The 18,589-nt window shown below is 32.3% G+C and overlaps 1 protein-coding gene across 1 annotated transcript in view; it reads left to right on the forward strand.

The window, feature by feature from the left end:
- Positions 1 to 18,589, forward strand: part of MED13L (mediator complex subunit 13L) — a 254,112-nt gene that overhangs the window by 28,750 nt on the left and 206,773 nt on the right. The window contains 1 exon segment of the mRNA XM_032471688.1: positions 4,166 to 4,403. Coding sequence (XP_032327579.1) covers positions 4,166 to 4,403 — 238 coding nt within the window.

Below are 18,589 nucleotides of genomic sequence, written 5' to 3' on the forward strand. Positions count from 1 at the left end.
TATCAGCTCATTTCCTACGTATAGTAGCTAAAGAATAGGACATTAAGAATCAATACAAATTTTCTTTAAATACATTTATACCATAAGAAAGTGCAGTTATCCTGATTCTGTTGTAATTTGGTTAACTAGAACCATTCTGAATTGAACTTCTGTTTAGGCCAGGGGAGTTTCTGTCAGTTAAGTATAGTTTCCTGAGGACCTTGACTACCTGTACGTTGGATATCAGCCATTGCTGAGAAAATTTCCCTCCAGTCTCTCTTGCTATTGGAATAGTTATTTTCTTGGTTTGTTATACATATTCTCCAAGAATTAGCTTGTACAGATGCAATCTTATAGTGGTAACATGTAAAAGAAGGCGTATGATCGAAGTGAAATTTTAAGTCTCTTCTGTTTATGGGATGGTATAGTGGGACTCATAATAGTTTTCTTGGTACCTCAGGAAGAGTAAAGAAGGATTCATGAACTTTCCTAAATTAGAAAGTGTTGCCATGAGCTCTTGTCATTGCTAAACTGAGTTGATGACAATTTCTTTGTACTATTTTATAATCCTCTAGGGCTAATTTTTACCTTTAGCTATATGAAGCACCATGGCAGAGTGGAAAGAATTTATGCTTGAAATTCAGTTATGCTTTAAATCCAGTTATATTTGGGACCTGCCATTTGCTACCTATGTTGTTATGGGAGACTTACTTAACCTATTTGAGTTCTAATTTCTTTAGCTGTCTGTTTGTGAAGATTAGAAACAATATATGAAAACTCTAGTATAGTGCCTCATATTGGAAATTATATGTGAAGACACTAGTATGGTGTCTGGTATTAAACAGGTGATGAATAAATGATATGCAGTACTGGTTTTGTTCCTTGTATATTTTATCTTTTTTGATTTTATGTTTTGAAAACCATATAATCTTAAACTTGAACATAAATATGGATTGTTCATCTTTGGCAGTGAGAAATAATTGCACTTGGGGGATAATTTGCATCAAGAAATATTTTAAAGAGTTGCTTCAAGAATTTTGAGTCTTGGAAATGTACATTTGTGAGAAATTGGGTCAATATAACTTTGTGTGGGTTTGATTTTTAACTATGAACATGATCATAGTGTATGAGGACACATTTTAATATCTAATTGAATATACATCCATGATAGGAATTTTTCTTCTTGGATGAAGTGTTTCAGTCTTTTTTCCTCTTATCAAATATTAATTCAAAATTTAAAGCGAAGTCTTTGAACCTTCATTTTATACTTAGTTATCTCTGTTAGGCTTGAATGGCGTTTCATTGTTAAATTTTCCAATGAAGACTGGTATGATGATATTTAATTTTATCTTTAAGGTAGAGGGATAAATTGTTTTAAAATAATGGGACTTTTTTTAGTTCTTCTGGCTGAATTAGCTGTGAAGAGATTAAGTTCGTAGTCTTGATGTTGTGTGTCACTTGCATTTGTGTTATATCACTTGCTAGAACAACTCTATAAAGATACAGAGCAGGTGGCAGCAGCTTCCTTTTACCACTGAGACCATAGAAGCACTGATAGGAAGTTAGTGGAAGTGCTAGGATTAGGAAACCATTTTCCTGAATCAAAGCCAAATATTTTGTCTGTTGAACCATGGTGGGTGTTACACAGGTGAAAGTATTCTAGTGAGTAAATTGCTGTTTGTAGATTTTCTGGGGGACTGACTCACCTGATGTTTATATCTCTGACATATCTTAATTTTCCAACCTGTTAAATATGGTTAATGTGAATATTAGTGATCACATTTATTGGTATATTTTTAATTCTCCCTCTTTTCCTCCTCTCACTTCCTCAAGATCCTAAGGCACAGAAAGCTTAGGTGTTAATTAGAAAAGTTAGTTTTCTACTTAACTTTTCTGATTTCAACGGCCCCCTCTTAGTCTTTTAATTTATTTTTCTCTTTGGCATTTATTTAAAAATTCATCTTAGGCTTTCTGATTAAAACATCCACACACATGGCTTTTATTTGAAAAAATGAACTTGTATGATAGAAAAACACACAAAGGATGTGAACAGACAACTAAAGGGAAATAGTACTGCTAATACTGCTAGTAATGGTAACAGTATCTGTAATTTTTGTGATGTGCCAGGAACTGTCATAAGTGCTTTCCATATATACTAACTCATCTACTGTCTATGAATACCATTATTCTCATTTTACCCTGAGGCAACTGAGTGACAAAGATTAAATAATTTGCTAGGTACTTACTACTTAGAGCTAGTGAGTATATATAGAGCTGGGAATCAAACCCAGGAAGACTGGCCCCAGGTTATATTTATCAAATATATGATAATGATTTCCTTTAAGTAGAAAAGAGACTACTAAATAGTATAGCATTTTATTAAATTGGCAGGTATCTTAAATGATACGCAGTTTGGGAGGAGGTTATTTATATTGGTAAGACTAACAAAAAGCAGTATGATGGCACTCACCTGTGAGTCCTGAAGTATTCATATTCTCTGATAGTTCTATGTCAAGCAATCTCTCCTAAGGAAATAATCAGGAAAATAACAATGTTCAAGGATGTTCATCAATTATAGTAATTATAATAGTGAAAAAGAGAAGATTGTCCAGTTATTATGAAATGAATCATTTTCTACAGTGAATAGAATATTATGAAAACATCAAGAATTGTTTTTGAACAATAATTAGTGATATATAAAATATTTGTAAGTGAAAAAGCAAAATATAAAAGCATGCAATATGATTCTAGCTTTAAAAATGTACAGAAAAATAGGAAGTACATACTTAAGATGCTAATAATTTCTGCTGTGATTATGGGAAATAATTATTTCTGACATAATTAGTTTACTTTTGCTATTTATTTTTGTACTTTTTCATTGACTGTATTGTGCTTTTATAGTCAGAGGAAACCAAATGGCACAAAGAGTAAGCCTAAATGCTCCGAGAATCAGCTTTCAGAAACTAAGAGTATTCATTAAGAATTAAATTTACATTTTCTCATAATGTGAAAGGAAAAGTTAGTGAATTTCAGACACTTTTAGTTTGTATATTATTATTTTTGGAATCATTTTTTTTAAATGGAGCTTTTTTGGGGATTGAAGAAAATTGGTATATTTTTCTTAAATGTGTTCATTATAGTGATTGTTTTAGCACTTTAAATTTGTTTCAGTTTTATTAGTAGAAAATATGGTTATTTTTCTCCCCTGTGGTACTTATTTTTGAAAAAACAACTTCTTGACAAAAGTTACTGACTTAGTGGTGGTGGGAGGTTGGAGAGGGGGAAGATGAGTAAAGATTAAATGCAAGGGACACATGGACTCTTTGATACAGAATTATATTGTGAATCAGTTTTACTATCAGTTTTGAATACATAGTTATAGTTTATAGTTACATAAAGAATTCAGCTCCATTTGTGTTGAAACAACTTTGAAGTTTAGTTCCTTTTAACTTAAGATTAAAAACAAATTTAAAATACAAATGTATGTAAAGGAACAAAGATACAGGATCTGCTCTTCACTGGTTTAAAGTTCCCAAGTTTTAAAGTGTGTGTAAAAAGCCGAAGACCAAACTTTGTTATGGAATTATTACAGAAGTAAAGCTTTTCTGTGTACTGCACGTTAAATAACATGAATAAATTGCCAATAACTTTCTATCAGTTTTACTAGCAGGTTATTTTGGCTTTCATAATGAAGCACTATGGTACTGCATACTGTTTCCCTGATTAAAAAGGATTTAAACTGTAGCTTCTGAATGGGAAGAAATTGTGAACATTCATTGAAAGAAATTATTTCAATTGTACAAACTTATTTTTTAAACTCTTACCTGAGTTCTAAATATAATTTATGACTTAAATAAGGAATAATAATATAGAAAATAGCTTGATATTTAGGGACTTTATAGCAAATGTTTAGGTAGTAAGTGGTTCAACAGGAAGTGATGATTATCTGTTTGCTGTTTTTTGGTGTTTAATTTAAAGAACTATGTCAAAATGAAAAGAAATGAAAATTTCCCCCCTTAAAATCAGAGATTGACATACATTCTTCAGTGGGAGAAATCTTATGACATGAGGTGTACTGTAAATATTTATTTTAGCAAATTTGTTTATCTGTATGGAAGCCTGTTTTTAGTGTTCATTAAGTGAAAGGAACAGTCAAAACTATAGTAATTTTCTTGTCTTTTTCCAGGCGGAACTCACGGGAATCAAATGGCGTAGGTACAATTTTGGAGGGCATGGGGACTGTGGACCCATAATTTCAGCCCCAGCCCAAGATGATCCAATCCTGTTAAGTTTTATCCGCTGTCTGCAAGCCAACTTGCTGTGTGTATGGCGTCGTGATGTCAAACCAGATTGCAAAGAGTTATGGATATTCTGGTGGGGAGACGAACCCAACCTAGTGGGTGTAATACATCATGAACTACAGGGTAAGTTTTTTCTTTTTTGTTTTTAACTTATTTGCATTGTATACTTTTTGAATAGTGATAAATTCTGAAGAGATTGAGACCTGCTGAGAAGAAAAATCCAAATGTTTAATGGGTGTGTGTCAAAAGGAACATCCTCATTCTCACCCCTCTTCTTCCCACCCCTGTTTTTTCCAAATTCTCTTGTCCTTTCCCAGTCATGCTTGAAATCGGAACCTTGTGAGCCACTCTTATTCAAGGAAAAGCATAGTGTCCTCCTGGGTGTTTGGGTTGTAATTGAGGCTAAAATCCACTGTTATAAAATGATAGTGAAATGTGAGTCAGTGGAATGAGTTTTTTTTTTCTTGGACTGTGGCTGTTTTGGTTTATTGGCAGTTGAATTCCAGTGGAAAATTACAAAGTGTTAATAGAAACTTAATGCAAGCCTTATTGGACATAATTATAAGATGACATCGGATAGTATTTTGAAGAAACATTAATATAAAGGATCTTCTCTGATTTTGACATAACAAGTTTTCCTGTGCTTTGTTCCTGCTTTTTATGTAATTAGGTGATTCCTGGAAATATTTGCTCCAGTGTTGCCTATTTTTAAATTTCATGTTATGTCTGATATCTGGAAACTTTGAATTAATGTAAGGTTCATTATTCTGAGTTGCTTTTTGTATTTACCACAGATTAATAACCAGAGGCAATTTTTTATAAATATTCTTTGAATTTCTAGTAAAAAAATTTTCACCTCTTCACCTAAACGTTTTCCATCTAAAGAATTTTTCTAAATCAGGACTAATTCTGATCTTTAGTTAGGGTAGAGTATTAACTCTTTTTGACTTAGTCTCCTAGAGCCAGCTTTTATTGTGTCTAAATTACTCTATATTTTGTTAATTTGTAGTTGAAAATTTCAGATAGTGTTTGAAATATTTTGTTAGTTGATACGCTTAATTTTTTTTTAAAGGAAAGAGTAAAACTAACTAATGTATTTAGTTGAGGGTCTATTCTAAAATGTCTAAATATGCCTAAAGGATTTCTTGCCAGTTTCTGCTTGACACCTTCCTAGCTTTTCTTTGCAGCCATTTTTTAAATTTGTGATATCTCCTGCCACAACAGCCAGAGGGCAGTAAACCACAGTGGACTAATTGAGCTGTTTACTTTATGTTCCATTTGTTCAACTCAAACCTTTCTCCCATAGTTTTTAGAGTATTTGGTTTATAAGTATAAGAACCTGTTCTGGGTAAGATTGCTTACTTAGCTGGCTAATTAGCAAAATCTCAGAATTATACACATCTCAAAGCTCATTTCATGTAGTTAGTGAACTCAGGTAAAATTAGTTTTAAACATCTGATTTCTGTATCAGAATTTAAAAAATAAAACACCTCCTAGAAGATACTTATAATATTTGTATTTGTCCATGTAAGTACCAAAACATATTTTTTTTGTTCTTTTAAAATTTTTTACACATGTAGTAGAGAAATATGGCATTTTTGTTTGCTTTAGTTTCTTCTTCATTTTACATGATTGTTTCTGACTCTTAATCTCCTATTTCTCTATACCATACAGATCCCTTGTGTTTTAACTTTTTGGTCTGGTCTTAATTTGTTGGCAGCATAAATCATCATTTTATAATGATGATGAAATCAAACCCAACTGTTATTTAGGCTTATTTAGTTGATGTGTGGAGTAAAGTTATTTATCCATACCAACAAAGCACATGATCAGTGTTCCTAGAAATAATTTAAGTTGTTTTGTTATTTTTTATGGACCTTGTTACTGAGTTAACAAAAAGATGTAGGCTATTTAGATTTTTTATGGTTCCTTTAGATTGCATATGCAGACTAATTTGTATATTGTGTTTTTGTGGTAAAGAATTAAACAAAGGTTAACTTCTTTTAAATTCTTTTAATAAATACAGAAATACTACATTTTACTAAAGCAAAGTTTTAATATTTTGTGTTTGTAATGTATAAATGGAAGTGGTATCATGCTGTTTTGTAACTCAGTCTTTTTCACTTAACAGTGTCTTGTGAATGTTTTTGCACAAGAATGATTACTTTTTAATTTTCTTTCCTATTGAGTCTGGAAATGGTATAAACTGTTTATTCTTTTGCATGCCACCAGGGAAATATTACAGTGAGGCAACAATCATAACTTTGTTAAGTACCTCTACCCTTTTTAATATGTTGAATTTATGAAAGTTATTAGATCGAAGCACATGAAGTGTCCATTTCTGTAGGTTAAAGTGATTGAAAGGGGTAATTTTTTTGTTTCACCCTAATACAGGAAAACATTTGAAACTTAATTAGAAACATGAGTGGCATAAAGACAACTTTGTTACCAGTGAGAGAGAATATGACAGGTAGAGTAATCATGAAAAAAGGATACAAAGGGAATATTTTAATTGGTAGTATTACAAATTCAGGGATATTTTGGAATCTGTTTCATTCTCTAGTATATGTAAGAGTCATTTCATTTTGGCTAAAATGAACTTTAATGGAAACTTTTTAACATTAAGCACAGTGGTACCATTCTTTATATTACAGGGACATCTTTCTCTTCCTTAAAATGCTTTTTAGTTGTTATTAGACTTTTCCCTTTGTCATTACAGTGTACCCCAAATAGCATACTACTGAGAAACCTCACAAAGCACCATCTTATATTTAAATGCATAAAGTAATCCCTATAGAAAGAGAATAATCCTATAGGATACACAGTTTTAAATTAAACTTTTGTTTAAGTGCTTAAAATTACTGTGAAATAGTCTGCTAGAAGACTAAGACACATTTCTAACCTGTTCCTGTCACTTGGATAAGCACTTTTGGGCTTATGTTTGGGGAATTGCTGTTTATATTGTATGGCATAGTGGTTCAGAAATTGGGCTTGGGTTTGAATTCCCTGTTTGATCACTTGCTAGCTGTGTCTCATTGGTCAAGTTATTTAACTTTCTTGTGCCTCAGTTTCCTCTCTCTTCAGTTGGGTTGTAAGTAAAAAAAAAGTACTTAGAACATCACAGAGAATAGGGTATAAGACAAGTTCATAGATATGTATAATGCAGAGAACAGTAAGTATTTAAGAGAAATATTGTAGATGGACTACTTTTCAAATGAGCAGACATTCAGTTCCAGGACTAATGCATAAATAAGTGTTCTATAAACTTATAACAAGAACACTGTGAGCCCTAGTGAGAAACCTTGGTTTCTGGTTCATTTATTTAGCCTTTGTTAGGCAAGAGTTGGGATCAGTCTGGATATGTAAAATGAGTCCTTATCCTTGAGGAGCTTATAGTCTTACCAGCGAGGTAGCTAAGTGAGTCTGTAATTATGGTAACAGTGGAGTCCTCTGCAAATGATTAAGTTGGGGATCTTGTAGAACTGTCAGATTCAACCTCAGGGAGCAAAGAATAGGAAGACAGTGGTAAAGCCCCAAGTTGGTGAGACTTGAGGTGAGTCATAGAGAATAAATATGTTATCTGGGTTGGGATGGAACTTGTACTAGTCAGAGGAAGAAGTAGCCTCTAAAAGGGCCTGCGGACAGTGAATAAATTGTGGGAAAGACAGAGAGTAGGGTACGAATAAGTGAGATAGCTGGGAAAGATTGAAAGACTGGAAACGTGGGTAGTAGTGTGGATACATTGAAGCAAGGGTGAGGAATCTGGACTTAATCTGATAGGTTTTGAGGAATAGTTGTAGGTTCTAATCAGGAAAGAGATATAATTAGAAAGATTATACACAAGATGAATATGCACAGGAAGACCATAATATTGTAATATATTGTTTTATTCTGAATTGAGCTATGAACTTAAACATGCTGTTTAGTTTAGGATACAGAGTTATTTAAATTAAAAAAATCAGTGATTATTACTGAACTTTATATTGATAGTCTTTGCCAATTTAATACCTTTTCTCTTTTTGTTTGACTGAATTCTTTCCCACATTTTCAATTTGAATTTTAGAGATTAATATAGGATGCTAAATTGACTTCTTCTTACCTACCAAACAAAATCATTTTCTAAACATAATCTTCTGGCCATTTCATTGCCTATTAGTCAGAAATGGGAAAGACATGCAATCCTGAAACCCCAAGATGGTACAAAGAACAAGTACAGACTTCAAGGGATTGGAGATGGCTTGACCCAAAACATTGAGTCCCTGATCCAGTAGAAGTATCAGATATAGTTTAGTAGTATATGTGATTAATAATGTTTGTTGAATGAATGAACGAATGGAATCTATATTTTATAATTCTGACATAGTTTGTACTCTTATAAGGTTGACTTATAATAAATAGGCATCAAATTTTAAGTGATTTGATAATGTGAGATTGAAATCTAGTTAAAATAGGCATTATTATTTCTATTTTTAATTCTCAAAGAGGTATAAATATCCATTTTTTTGATATATGTTCTATAAAGAAATTTAACTGTAAATATACACTGTCTGCAATTTTCAAATTTATCTTATCTGTGTTGTCCCCTTTCCTTTTGCTTATTACAGATAGACATGTAAATTATAATGGGAATACCTTTGCCCACCTCTAAAAAGTGATTGTCCCAATATCAGTATTAGAAATCTTAGGAATTGGCTTTACTGTCAGTATAGGGGCAGATTGGCAGTTGTTACCTTTTGTTGTTGTATTTAGTTATAAGTATTGCTTTTTTCCATTTTTTATCGTGCTGCTACCTATGCCAGGAGGTGTGGGCCACTGCAAAAGCAGCATTAGACTTTAGAGAGCTAGGAGAAATGGATTTGGTTTTGTGACATTTACCAGTGTAAGATAAATTAAGACACTCTAATACTATTGTTTATGCCACTGAGCTGATTGCAGCCTTTGAAAGAAGTGGGAATTTTGTAGGAATGGAGAAAGACTGAAAGAATGGAGAGCCAATTTGCTATTATTATGATCTGCATATATAATCTCAAATGATGGGATTAATGTAACCTTTGTTTAGATACCTCCAAGGAGGAGCTTAATCCCCCCCCCCAACTTTTTGTTTTGAAAAATATTTACAGATACAAACACACACACGCACGCACACACACACATATATATATACATATACCTTTTTTTTCTGGCTAAACCCTGTTAATGTAATTTATAGACTTCATGAATCTTTACCCTTAAATACTCTAGCATGTATCTCCTATAAGAATGTGGGACTTAAAAAAAACCCATTGTATAATCATCATACTCAAGAAATTTAACATTAATATAATTAAATTATCTTGTATTCGATCTATATCCACATTTCAGCTTTCCCAATATGAAAGGCCTTTTATAGCCCCCTTGTCCGATCTAGGATTCAGTCAAGGATCACATGTTGCATTTAGATGTCTTATCATTTTAGTCTCCCCTAGTTTAGAATATTACCCAACTTGTCTTTTTGTGTGTGTGTGTGGGGGGGTGCCCTTCAATGATTCTGATGTTATTTGAAGGGAGCAGGTCATTTGTCCTGTGAAATGTACTATATTCTAAATTTGTTTCCTGATGGTTAGGTTCAGATTAAACATTTTTGGCAAGAATATTGACTAGGTGATGGGTACTTTTTGTGGCATCACACTGGAGGCACATCATGTCATTTTCTCCCAATATTCATCCGACTAAGTTTGATTGCTTGGTTAGGGTACTGTCTGTCAGATTTCTCCAGTGTAAAAATACTCCTTTACTTTTGTAACTATTAATTAAGTAAATTTGGGACAAAGCTTTGAAACTGTGTGATGATTCTTTTCTCCAAAAACTTTAGCTTGAGGAAAAACTTAACTTTGATCCTATTTAAAAACAACAGAAAACTTCTTGAATCATCTGCTTTTACACAAGCAGTTAAAAGATCAGATGAAGACTGTTCTTAAGTCCTGGGAAAGGTGGGGGGGGGCAGAAGAGAGGAGAAGGGAAGAAAAGCATTCAACATCTAGCAAAGGCAAATTATGATGATAAAGCCGGACTCTGAAAATTAATAGCCACTTACTGCTTAGCATACTAAAAAGAGAAATGTCGACATTGAATTATCTAAAAATCATAGACAGTTAAGTATGTATGAACATATTACCGTGTATATGTATCATATAGTCTGACTCTTCAGTTGATTTTTGGTGATTCTGATTATCTTTGACTAAATCAATTTTAATTAACATTATAAATGGATTTATTCTCAATTGAAATAAAAAAGAATTGCTTTCTGTGAAAGTAATGGCCCTTTTATATATAAAACTAGCAGGAATGAAATTATCTTTAGGTAAATGTCATTAGTTTGAAAATTTCTTCTGGAGAGAAAATCTGATCACTGACTTTCTACCCTTTTTTTATATCCTTTTTTTTCATTATTGATGGTCAATTTATGATTCATTAAAATTAATCTCAGACTAAATTGAAATATAATTTTTACATTGTTTGCATTTACTTATTTTTCAAGTATAAAAATCTGATGATTTTGAAAACAGATGATTTGTAGTATTTTATGTATCAACACTTAGATGGAGATTTTATTACATGGGGTTAATAATTCTTGAGATTGTTAACACCATGCACCTGAAAAGTAAACTGTAACTTTCATATTTGCTATTATTCCATGGATAATAATAGAAAAATACATTTGTGTTTCAAGAGAACCACACACTTTTAGGGAAAAAAACGTATCCAGTGCTAAATGGTAGATCTAAGTATTTATAAAGTAATATTCCATGTTTTTGCTGAAATCTAAATTATTCAAATCTTGATATAAAGTTTCGTGATTTTTAAAATAATTATGTATGTTATGTTATATTTTCCTGTGTTCAGTTTTGAAAGAATTAGTTTGCTAATGCTATAAAATAGTAATAGTTTTCATTGTCTGATGCTTATTCAAATAGTGTTTAATTACTGAAATATTAGATTTAATAGAAAATTAGAAATTTTATCCTTAAAAGGGAAAATACTTATTAAGACTTTGGTAAGCAATAAATTTGCATTGTAAAATTATGGAAAGATCATAATGACTTCAGAATTTTTTCATATGAACGATAAGAAAAGATCTAATTGATTAGATGGAATTATTAAGCTATATGTGCTTGAAATTGAGAGAATAAGCTAAAGTCTAACTTTCGAAAGTAAATAATAAATTGATGTGTTACCACAGGCAACTTACTGAACCATGTAATTAGTTTTTTTCTATGAAAAATGAGACATTTGTATTGAGATTGTAGTGAAATAGCATGTAAAAGGGCATATGTTTAATGATATGAAAATTAAACAATTGGTAAAAAATTATAATCTAAAGATTATTGCTTTAGGGAAAAGTTAAATCTAATCATTTGGGGGTTGGAGATTAATGTTTTGGTAAGTATAGGCATTATGGTCTAATATTTGCATCGATATAATAAAGTCACCTACCTACTCCAAAGTAAACCTGAGTAAAAACCCCCTAGTAATGAGATATTAAAGTCACCACTGCAAGTAGTGTTGAAAATTAGGCCTAAAAGTAGGTAAACTGTTATTTAATGTTACAGCTTTTTTTTGGGGGGGGGGGGCTTGATATTAGGTTAGTAATGAGTATATTCCCAAATGTTGTTCTTTAATAGAAAACTTTAAGATTTGATAAGATTGTATAAAGATTTCTTTGCCCAGTAAAACAAATTCTTTGTTTTCTCTTGTTTAGAGAGATTGATCTAAGAATCTGAATGTGGTAAATTGGAGAAAAAGTTAATGTATTAGTTGAATTTAAAGACCTAATCAACGGGGGAGGATATAGCTCAAGTGGTAGAGCACATGCTTAGCATACCCAAGGTCCTGGTCCCCAGGACCTTCCTCTAAAAACAAATGAATAAATAAACCTAATCACCCCCACTCAAATAAAGTATAAAGGCCTAATTAATTAAAGAAAAATTATGTATTTGAATCTTGATTGTGGTGATTTCATAGATGTATACATCTATCAAAATTTGTCAAATTATACACTTGAAATATGTGTAGTTTATTGTACAGAAATTATACTACAGTAAAGTTGTTTTAAAAAAACAAAAATTGAATAATATAGAGATAAAAATTTACATATATAGAGAACAATACCTATACCATTTGCTACAAAATTTACAAGCAAATTCTTTGCTGGCACATTCAGATGGCATCAGGTCAGTCTTAACTATTTGGAGTATTTTATATAAGCGATGAAATAAAATGTCTAAAATGAAACTGGAGGGTTTTTGTTTGTTTGTTTGTTTTTTTAAGGGAAAAAGAAAGTGGGAGTGAATCTTGGTGGGTTATCATTGAGAGGATGCAATGAGTGTCTTCTCCCATTTATTGAAATTAGCACACCCAGAGTTGAAATCAGCACACCCAAAGGAAGACTGAAGCTTTGAAAAAGTCCATGACTTACTAATGTCTCTAGTTGTAGTGGAACTCAAACCCGTTTCTTGTACCTTTTAAAATTAAAACCGTTGTTGACTGCAAAGCTGTAGATAACATGAATCTACGTGATTGTGCCATATAAAATGAATCAATCAAATTTACCATACCATTTAAAATAAAACCTATGTAACTGTTAGAATTCTATTTATATCTAATCAAATCCATTTCCTGAACTTACAGAAAGAACACTGGCTTGCATAATTCTGGACAAAAGTCTTTTTTTTTTTTTTTTTTCAATTTTTAATGTTTTCTATGATACTTGGCAAATGTTAATTCCAGTAATGTCAGCTCCTACATTTAGTCCAGATCCTCTAAACTGAGTGCACACCAAATTGATAAAAGTGAAGTAAAAATAAAATAAATAAAAATAGTTTGGGAGTCATAGAAATGTGACATAAATACAACAACACCTCTGAATATTTAGACTTGATAGGAGATTAGCATTTGCTTTTATAGTCTTACTGAGATAACTGAAAAGCTAGAATTACCTATCTGTTCTTATTAGCGGTCTTCCCCCCCCCCTCCTTTTTTTTTTATCATAGGGCCAGATCTTGAAAAATCAGAAATATAAAAGAACAGGGTGACTGTTACGTGAAGCAGGAGATGGTTGCATAGACTACCATTTATTTAAGTTACATGGTTTCTGGACCTGTTGATATTATACTAGACTAAACCAATTTATAGGCATCTTAACTTTTGTGAATAGTCGCTTGGAAAAGTGTTTACAAATGTTTCTGTTTTGTTTTGTTTCCTGATGCTTGAACAAATGGTAAATAGAACTTGGTGTAGATGTACTCAGCCATAAGCCTTACTGGGAGCTGAAATTTTTTATTCTGTATAAAAAATATTTTAATGGCAGAAATAACACATAAATACGCTTCTTCTCCCTCCTCCCAAAAGATCCCAAAGGTTTAGAAATAATTTAAACACTAGAGAATTATGAAATTGGATTCTGTTGCTTTAAATATCTCATGCCTAAGCTGTCCTGATGCTACCTGAAGAGCCTGTCATTGAATATGATTATTACTAGTAAGTGTTGGATAATTTTCTTTACCACTCCATCTTTGTAAATATTTTTGAATAATTTCCCATATAAACCCAACATTGATAAAATGCACTCTTTGTATAATTGGGTCTTGTTTTGATCCTGGCTCTTTGATATTGTGATTTGGCAGTGAGTTCGACAGAATAAGCATTATCCTCTTGAGGCCCATCTAGGATTGAACTAAAGGGCTTCTGCAATATCCACATGATCATACAATTAGTTTTCTTTTTTTTTTTTGGTGCTGTGATAGTAGTAACTGAATATGAGCTGGTTGCCAGGGTGTTGTGGTAGAGTAATACCCTGTGCTTTGCAGTTAGTCATGCAACAAAACTGGCTTGATTTCAAAAAATTTAAGAATAAGATAAAAATTGAGTAAAGATAAGTGTCTTATAATAAAAAAGATTGTGTGTATACAGTGGTAAAGTGAAGGATGGAGCATTCACAAATTTGTCACTAGAAGTCTCTTTCTCTTATTAATATAATGTCATATGCAAAATACATTCCATTTAAAAAATTACTTTTATTTATGGCTTTGCTAGCCTTGGGGGGCATAAGGCTTTTTGCTAATCTTTTTGAAGACTTTCTCTCTGCCATCAGTAGGAAATAAGTAAGTATTTGTGGAGTGACTGCCTGAATAAGGAGTGTCAACTTCGTCAAGATGAGGTCTCTTAAGATTTTTTTTCCACTGATAATCTTGGGCTTGTTTAAATGTAAGCAGTTTTGATATTTGCTGTTTATAAGAGGGCATGTTATTCATATTGGAATATAGTCTAAAAGAAAAATTTAGATATATCAGTTCAGTTTCAGGCAATACATTTTTATTTTAGAAGTAGCCTGCTAGATACTAACAGTGAAAAGGATGCCTGCCTTGGCATCCTTGGACAAATTACATAGAACTCTGATGTTTACGGAGGAAATAACATTTGTTGACAATGACTCATTATTATGGAAAAATGTATCATGCCATTTATTAGTTTCATGAAGAGTGTAACAAGGAGTGACTCTTGATTTGAGTAGCAAATCTGGGGCTGGGGCAAGTATCCCCACTGCTGCAGTCAAAGTTTCATTAACCAGAACTCAGCCATAGCCCTCAAACATACTGAAATACACACTTCTCCCCTTTAACCCATTCTCAGTAAGCAGAAACCATTTTATAAAAAAGATGAGATGACTTAAATACAGCATTATCAGCAATAAGTCCCAGAATGCACAGATGTCAGTTTGACAGGCAGTATGGTCGGGGCAGTGAGCTAGAGGATACTCGGGGCAAAAACATTTTCATAGGATGTCCTGGAGTCAATACTGATTCAGCTCAGTTGCCCACACATTTAAATTTATCATGTTTGTAGCAGCAATAAAATAATGTATGAGAGGGTGTTTTAAAAGCATTCTTTGAGCTTTATAAAGTATTACAACTGTTTAATGATCTTTTATATTTAGTATTACCACCGTGCATTTATTCAGCAGATATTTATTGAGCCTATGTTGTTTTAGGTGCTGTGCAGATACTGAAATGAATTAGAAACATACTCTGTTTTTCAGAAACTGACCATCTAATAGGGGGAGATAGCATAAATTCAAACAGCATTATTACACATGTCCTGAGAAGTGCACACAGTATTACTGGAGTTATTTGGAAGGACTCAGAGCTTTGAGGAAGAGTTGATTGTTGAGCTGAGCCTTAAAGAATGGGTAGAATTTGGGTATTTGGATATATGACCATGTCAGGGTACGAACATTTCAAGAAACTGCATGTGTAAAGATAGAGTGGGAAAGTTTGGAGTATTTATTAGGGAAGAGTTGAAGATGAGAAGTTGATTGAAATGGCTTATTTGTGCCTGATGGTGATGGAGCTTAAACACTAGGCTAAGGAATTCGGGCTTAATAGATGGTTGGGGGTTTTGAGAGTTTTAGGTAGGATAAGATGAGAAGTTCGCTGTAATATAAACTGTACCGGGGGCAGGACCTGCATCTGACTTTGCTCATCATTGTAATTGCAGGACCAGCATAATTCCTGGCATGTATTTGTTGGATAAATTAATTAGTAAATGAGTGAATGTAAGAGAAGTGAATATAAAGATTGTCAGTCTAGCGTCATTGCACACCATTCCGAAGTCCTCCTGCTATTCTGGATCACATAGGAAAACATGCTGTTATAGAAGACTGTTTTAAGTAAAGTGCATGACCACATCTGAAAGACTTTCTTGATGTATTGATTTCTTTTTAACTGCATGTGAAAAAGACAGTGATATAATTTTCTTCATGTTTTTGGGTAACTGCCTATTTTTTAATTTTTATTTACTTTGTATTCTGTAGTTTAATTTAAAAAGTTCTAGTAAACTTAATTGAGTTATTTTCTATAAGTTATTTTTATTAGAGTTGTAGACAGCAGGTAGTTTAGGCAGTTGGCAAAAAGCTTGTGTTCTAATTGCCGTGTAGAACAGGGTCTATGAAAGAGAACTACTTACGAGGTTAAAGTGTTTGATGATACTTCTGTGTCAGCAGTCTTGTTAACTTTTTAAATATAACATGGATTGAATGACCTTGGCTATCCTACATATATTATAAATTGCTAGCCCAACAGTAGAGTTCATATTTGCTGTGTAGAAATGGTTAGCCAATATTGCTTGACTGAAGCTCTCACTGGAAACTACATGTTTCACTATAGAATCAAATTGATTGAAAGCTTTCATTGAGCTTTCTCACCCTGAAATCTTGAAGTAATTGCTAATCTCTTTAAATATCATGTCTATAGACTACATGATAAAATGAGTTAGTATGTGATTTAGGCAAACATTTACAATGAAATCCTTGATAGATTTTTTTTAGTGTCAGTATACGTCTTTTGTTCTTTTGTTATAAAGATAGTCATTTGGTTCCATCTACATTCTAAATATTTAAGATAGCAAGTTAGTACTTTGTAAGTTCTATAATTATAAAACGGCATTTTTCAAAGACTGTTAACAAAGTTGATCTGTCCCCTCCAAAGATGCTTGCAAAACACACTCCCGCACATACCCGCAATTACTTGAATTTCCTGTATTGGTTGAAATTTCATTTGGCAGCACATGGAATGCAGCCATGTCTCCTAGAGGATGCTTGAAGAATCCTTCCATCATCAGTGAATCACACCTTGACTAGGAAACATCTATCGTTCTCTTTTTCCATTTGTAACCTTAGCTCAGCTGGCATTCAGCGGAAGTATAGGTCATGGATTGTCGATTACTCCCTTCTGTTCACCATCACATATCACAAAATGAAACAGGTCAGGAAGAAATTTACCATTCTTTTGTTACCATTTACCTTTGGAAAGGTAGAGACCATAAGTATGGTAAGTAACTAAAAATAAGAGTGTTCATACTATGCCTCTACCTGTGACGTGTCATTAGACACAAGTCATTTAAATTTGCTTTGACTTTTATTCTTGCCTATAATATAATATGGGGATTACAGCTTCATTTTATGATACAATATGAAGTGAATATGAAAAGTTCATAGATATAAATGTTACATAAATGCATTTCATAGTCATACTTTTCCTTTAATGAACTCCACTGTCAAAATGTTTAAATCTTTATGAGCTTATTTTTACAATTGTAACTGACTATACTTCAATTAAAAAAAATACAATTCATAGTTTTGGTCAGAATTTCTACTTGTAGATAAAATTTGAATTCGTTTTCACCTGGCATTGTCAGTATTATCTTAGTTAAATTATATGTAGCCATTTGATTTTTTTAAAAAGTGGTCTCTTATAACTGACTATTTTTTTGGCTTTGGCAGTACAAGCATGACTGATAATATCCATGCCTGTGCTGAAGGGATTTTAGAACAAAAAATTAAAATTGTGTCCCTTACTGTTTTAAGTAGGGATTGTGGTCTAATCCTTGAAAATTACAGTAAGTGTATGGTTAATAATCAATTGACCAGAGTACTTTGGACTTTTTATTGAATATTGCATGTAGAGCATTATCAAGAATATTTGGTTAATGAATGCAAAAAAAAAGAATATTTGATTAATGAGGATTATTATAAGTACATGTTGCATGCCATAATAAGCCTATTTCTCTTTCCACATTTGGTTTTTTATTTGCAGAATAGTTTTAATTTAGGCTTACTGTTCCTAATTTTATAGTAGTCATAAACTAAGAATGGATGATGGTTTGAAATAGTTATATGTTGGAACTAGGAACCAGACAATAATCAGATATTTATAGTTCACTTATAAATGATGGGCATCATGCTGGGTGCTTGAGCTGGAAAATAGTTCTGGGCTTATTTTTTTCTTTCTGAATCTTAAGTCATTTACAGGGAGAAATTTAAGATTCTCTGATTTGTTTTTGCACCTTGTTTTGTGATTATTAAATTCATCTTTATTTACTATATAGAACAGATTTAGTAACGAAATAAATAAGTAGCAGTCTTTATCATCTTGAAACTGTTTATTAGTTGAACACTAGAGAGACTGCAGACTAAAGCCACTGACTTTTTAGTTCAGTAGTTAATTAGTTGAGATGCTTTATTTAAATAGCAGAACTCACAGCTTTTCCTAGCTTTTTTAGTTTTCCTAAGGTTTAAGTATTGTGCCTAAAAGTTTACCTGGTATCTTACTTGGTTGATTAATACTCAGATGTATGGACTATAAAATTTAACCTCTGCCAGTCTAGATATATCAAAGCAAAAAACCCTTTCATTGTTTATACCCTCCTTTAAAAGTGAGTCTATGTATTTAGGTGGCCTTCTGAAAGAAGTGGGGAGTATGGATGTCAGCTGTATA

The sequence above is a fragment of the Camelus ferus genome, chromosome 32, assembly GCF_009834535.1.
Source record: "Camelus ferus isolate YT-003-E chromosome 32, BCGSAC_Cfer_1.0, whole genome shotgun sequence".
In the NCBI taxonomy this organism is placed as follows: Eukaryota; Metazoa; Chordata; class Mammalia; order Artiodactyla; family Camelidae; genus Camelus; species Camelus ferus.